Source organism: Charadrius vociferus, unplaced genomic scaffold, assembly GCF_000708025.1.
Source record: "Charadrius vociferus isolate BGI_N301 unplaced genomic scaffold, ASM70802v2 scaffold613, whole genome shotgun sequence".
In the NCBI taxonomy this organism is placed as follows: Eukaryota; Metazoa; Chordata; class Aves; order Charadriiformes; family Charadriidae; genus Charadrius; species Charadrius vociferus.
In genome coordinates this window covers 1,000,740-1,006,476 of record NW_009647757.1, presented here as the reverse complement: position 1 = coordinate 1,006,476, position 5,737 = coordinate 1,000,740, and the positions used below count along the sequence as shown (strand labels likewise).

The following is a 5,737-nucleotide window of genomic DNA, read 5'->3' as shown; positions in this document are numbered from 1 at the left end:
TAAGGCTGAGTACGGCACTTGTTAGATAGTGGGAACTGTGTAGTTGTCTTTTAGGAGACATGTTTGATGCTGAAGGTGTTGTAACTTACTCTTTTATTCCCCCCTTTTTTTTTTTTTTGATTATTTTACTTCTTATTAGAGAGGTGTTGGTAAACTTAGGAAGTACTGATTGTGTCTGAATGTACGGCTTTGCATCATAATCTAAATGCTACTTTAATGTGATGCACTTGGAGAAAAGCAACTTTACGCTTAGTGCCCTGAGGATAAATTTCCTCAAATCTGGAAGTTAGATAGTTGCTTTTCATTTGAATTTTTGATTGTGACAGGTCTTACTCCCCTAGAAGGCGACCAAGCCCAAGACGACGGCCATCTCCAAGGAGGAGGAGCCCTCCAAGGCGAATGCCTCCCCCACCCAGACACAGAAGAAGCAGATCCCCTGTGAGGCGGTAAGATTCCTTTTTTTGAGATAACTGAAAATGCTAAACTTTGAAAGTTGAAGGGAACATTAGTTGTGAGGAATGAGAGTTATGAAAATTACCTTGTTCATCTTACCTTAGTACTGCCAGGTACTGAGTGATTTGAGTGTTGTAAAAACTGCAGTGCCATATTTCGTAAGTGTGTTGTGGGGGAACATAATAGCTATGAAATTATTTCTTTTGAGTTGAAATGGTGATGAGAATTCCACCTCTTTGGAAAGTGACAATTTCAGAACTGCAGCTTCTTCAAATGGCTCTGGATAGCTCCCAGTGTAGATTGACATGATGGTTTTTATTACTTTTTTGCTTAAGTCTTAATGTTTTTTGTTGGTTGTTTTTTCTGCCTGGGGAAGAAAATTAGAACAAGTAGCTGGATTTTACTTGTTCAGAGTTTTAAAATTATGACTTACATTTCCATCATTAAGTCAAAATTTAGTTTTGATTTTATGTATTTCTTCTTCATGTTCTTTTACTTAAAAATCTTCAAGGTCTGCTCTCTAGTGCTGGAGGTTACATTTTTGACAGCATAAGCAATTGTTCTAGTAGCAAAGCTCTGAGTTGCCTTGCAAAAATTATATACTTACAGCACTGTCAAAATAGACATTTGTCTTCATGGGAAGAGAATAGATTCCTATCCTCTTCATAGGAAGAGAAGTAAAGAGATGCTTCCTGTGTACAGCAGTTGTTCTTTTTTAGGAAAGAACAGTTCTTCCTTTTTCCTTTTTATGATAAGGTGACTACTATTCTTTTTTTTTTTTATCTGAGTTTGTAAAGATGTTCATTTCACACAGTTACTGGGAACTGTGAAAACTATCAAACATGTATGTTGCAAGATGTACAAGAGCTCCCTTTCAGCAAATGTTTATCTCACTCAAGGTAGGGTTTCTTTTTTCCAGGTTCTCAGGAATTCTGCAGCCAAAGGTGGATTCTGCAGGTACACAATTGCAACAGAACTTGCCACAAATTTTGCCGCAGAATTCTAGAGGCCCTACCTTTTTAAAATTACAAAGTAAAGATGAAAGACTAAAACATAAGAATGGATAGATTGATTCTGAACTGTTGTAAAGTTGTCTGAAATTTTTACCTCCTGGTATAAAAATTTTTAGTGTACTTGCACACTAAACTCTTAAACAGATCTGTTCTGAAGATTAAATCACATGTGCTAACACAGAGAATTCTCTTAACTGTCCAAAAGTTAGAGCGCCCAAACAAAACTAATTGCTCCCAGGAGCAAAGCTCAGTTGTAGTCTGTAGATTGACAGAAAGCAAGCAAAGGTAACACTAACAATTTTTTGCTCACTATGTAGTTTAAAAATAACTGTAAGATTGGTTATTATTCTCCTCTTCTCCAAACCAAGTGTTGAAGGCTGTCCACTTTGTTTTGGAAGTGCTGTTGTATGTGGCTCTATATACGTGCTTGCAAACAAATGCAATTCTGTGTTCATGCTCAAACATTTCTTAATCTGACTAGTCAGAATCTAACGTTATATTTGATTTACAGGAGAAGACGGTCATCAGCATCCTTATCTGGCAGTAGCTCTTCCTCCTCCTCCTCACGTTCCCGATCACCACCAAAGAAACCACCTAAAAGAACTGTATCCAGTCCACCTCGTAAAACACGTAGGCTCTCTCCTTCGGCAAGCCCTCCTAGGCGAAGGCACAGACCATCCCCACCAGCAAGTCCACCTCCAAAGCCACGTAGGTCTCCAACGCCCCAGCAGTCAAATCGTGCAAGAAAAAGCCGTGGCTCTGTTTCACCTAGCAGAGCATCAGGTAATCAAAAAATTGTATTCCAGCAGCTTTATCATTTTGTGCTTTTGTTTTCTCAAAGATGGTGTGTACAGTTTGTATGAGCAGAAAAGCATGCAAGAATGTAATGAATTGCAACTGAGTGATTTGACTTTGTCTTTTAGCACCCAAACATAAGAGTACTGAAAAAAGAGAATCTCCTTCGCCGGCACCGAAACCAAGGAAAGCAGAACTGTCCGAATCAGGTATGGCTCTTGCTTTTCAGCACTGCTTTTGGGTGGGGTTTTTAGTCAAAGGTGCATGAGAACAAAGTGCTAAACGGTCTTGGTAGGCTGGCATTGAAAGCAAAGAGCGTTCAGAAGTATAAAGATGGTCACTCATACTGCCTCAAGTATCCGTGTAAGCTTTCTTGGGAAAAGCTCAGCCAAAGTGTATACCGGCTTCGGTGTTAGTTTAAGATTTGGGAAGGGAGTGTGCTTGATGATCTGCTGTAGTATGACTTTGCTTCTGCCTGATTAAGGCAAATTTGTATCTTCAGTTTAAATAATCTGTCCATGTATGTACCTTTTCAGAAGAAGATAAAGGAGGTAAAATGGCTGCAGCGGACTCTGTTCAACAGAGGCGTCAGTACAGAAGGCAAAATCAACAGTCTTCATCTGGTATGGATGCCATAGATTTCCTACAACTGTATTGTAGTTTACTTTTGCAGGAAGTAGTTAATGTTAAGTTCAAATACTGATCAAAATTATTTGCTATGTGCACTGCAGTGCTATTGTAAACGTAATTACAGATTTACGACTCATAATGAAGTCAGTTTAATTATCGCTCATGAAGAATAAACTATAACTGTTAAAGGTTATGGTATATCTCTTGTTAACGGGTTCACATCTTTAAAAGTTTCACTTCTAAACTCTTAACATCACACAGACACAAATACTATTTGCTGTGGATTACTTAATTTGTTTTTGCAACAGGTTATTTCCTAATATTTTGGATTTATGTATGTTTGAGATCAGTAGATTAACCCAGGCCTGGTATAGGTTTTTCTCCATTTAATGTTTCTATAAGTAACTGCGGTTCACCTTTTAAATTACCTGGTCAGTCAAATTTTATGTGGACAGTTAGGTTGTTGCAAATATTTTTACCCAGCTCTGATGGATTTATTTATCACTTCAACTAACATTTTTAGTTGAACTGCTTTTAAGTAAAGGCTTCTTATTTTGTGGGAGAGGAGGTTAGTAGTTTAAACGGCAGTATAACCCTATCAGTAAATGTGTTAACAGTGTCATAAGAATCATTTGCCAGAGAGTGATCCTTCTACATTTATAGATTCTGGTTCTTCATCTTCATCTGAAGAGGAAAGACCAAAAAGATCCAATGTGAAGAATGGGGAAGTTGGTAGACGCCGCCGCCATTCACATTCACGCAGTCCATCACCGTCTCCACGAAAACGGCAGAAGGAATCCTCCCCTCGGTAATTTCTTCTTAAGTCTAATGTACAGACGTCTGGTTTGGGGTTTTTTTTCCTAACTATTTGATGTTGTTTATCTGCTATGCAATTGTCAGCAAATACACAACAGAATTAAGTCATGTCCAGTTTACTCAATCTCGTTATGCTCACTTCATATGAATTACTCAGAACTTTATTTGAATATGTTCATTTTTGCCTCAAATACGTGGCAGATAGATTTGTTTTGTTTTTGTTTTTCCTCCACTGCTATCAGGATGCAGATGGAAAAGAGGTGGCAATCGCCAGTGATGAAAAGGTTGGTTAGAAATTAATCTGTTAAATAGGATTTACATATAGAAAATCATTTAGACAGGCTCTCATTTATTTTTGTCATGGATAAGTACTTGCCATCCTTAGTCCTTTGGACTTCAACGCTCAAAGTAGTAGGGTGAGGGAAATTCAGACTGATGTGTTCCTTAATGTGCTGGATCTGGGGCCATGGCACTGGCAAAGACAGAGGAACACCTGCTCTGTCTCCTTCATTGTTTGCTATTTGTTAATTCACATAAGCCTGTAACAGCTGATAATGTTATTAGCATCTTACTGATGCCTGAAAACAATTGAATGCTTGTATTCTTCAGGGGTTGTCTTATTCCATATACACAGATTTGAAAGTTGAGTGAGCATTACTTTGTATTCTTGCTGCCATTTTTGCTGTTCTGGCTAAAACCATCCTGTAGACTTGGAAAAGGTGATTAAGGTCTTGATGTTCTGGGTCACAGATAATTGGAATTTTCAAAAGTCCCATTCCTCAATTCATTAGATATTTGAAACTACTAGTAGTAGGCAAGTAGTAGTCTAGTAGCGAGCGCCTGCTTTATTTTCTCTTTTCTTATGTAGGCAGTATTGTTAACATTTGTGCAATTGCTTGCTCTGTGTTGATCTCAAGATACATGAAGGTGCAGGAAGCTGGGTGCTTGATGGGTTTACTAATCTGATATAATGACCCTTGTGAGCAATCTGTAATTAAGAGCTAGCTAGAATATAGTTGCAAGCATACGTAATGATGTATGAGATTAAGTATGACTACTTCTACAAATGTAGACCATTCTAATTATGGATCTTGTCAAACAATTTTATGTAAAACAGATTTGAATTCAAAGATCTTAATCTGTTTTGCGACATACTAAATTCACCTACTCCCTATTGTGTAAATACACATTTAGTTAAGACAACCGTGATGTTAGAACGCTGGTATTTTTTCGGATCATAAAAGAACATTGTCTTTTGGAGCAAACTCTTATTTATAAAAAGTGTAACTCATTGCCTTGGAGAACAACAGCCAGCAAATTTGAAATAAAATATCAGTTTATGTAGATGATGTTGCTTTTTTATTACTCTAATTTTTTCCTTTATGCAGTCATTTTATCTTAATTGCTTTTAAAAAAAGGAATATTTTACTTTACAAAGTATACCAATATTCCTCTCCTTTAAAACTCTAGGACAGTGTGTCTTTGATTAAAATTTCCCCTCCCAGAGGCTGTTGTAAAGCTTGCCGAGCAGAAAATGGCTCATTTTGTGAATAATTTTAGTCCAGATAGCTGCAGTTTAGTAACAACTCTTTTTCTCTGTATTTCATGAAATAAGTAATTTTGGATTTCAGATCTATAGATAAAAGCTGTTTTTAAGAGTACAGTTTCACACTGTTTAATTTGATCTTAATCTGATCCAACTTCTGACTGCTGCTGAACACAGTTTTGTTCTGCCTGACGCAGCTGGGCATTCCCAGTTCCTCCCTTGTGCTGGATCTAGCAATCATGTCACTGCGTGGTGACAAAGGGGTGGTTTTGTTGGATTAGTTTCCTGGTGGATCGGTAAGCTGGTCTGACTAATTAGATGATCACTAGATTCAGTGCAAGGGAAATGGCAGAAATGAGCTCTCGGAGAAGAACACGGGAGAGAGTTGGGCATCCTCTTTGGCTACAAACTGGGAATAGACCAGATCAAGCAGAATGAAATTGTCTCATGACTGCTGTAGTGGGCTATGTTGTCTCACACTCTT

At 37.8% G+C, this 5,737-nt stretch overlaps 1 protein-coding gene across 1 annotated transcript in view; it reads left to right on the top strand.

The window, feature by feature from the left end:
- Window positions 1-5,737, top strand: part of SRRM1 (serine/arginine repetitive matrix 1) — a 23,590-nt gene that overhangs the window by 13,464 nt on the left and 4,389 nt on the right. The window contains exons 8-12 of the mRNA XM_009882237.1: window positions 342-446; window positions 1,978-2,249; window positions 2,390-2,470; window positions 2,798-2,884; window positions 3,555-3,699. Of these exons, the coding sequence (XP_009880539.1) occupies window positions 342-446; window positions 1,978-2,249; window positions 2,390-2,470; window positions 2,798-2,884; window positions 3,555-3,699 (690 nt within the window). The remainder of the gene's footprint in view (window positions 1-341; window positions 447-1,977; window positions 2,250-2,389; window positions 2,471-2,797; window positions 2,885-3,554; window positions 3,700-5,737) is intronic.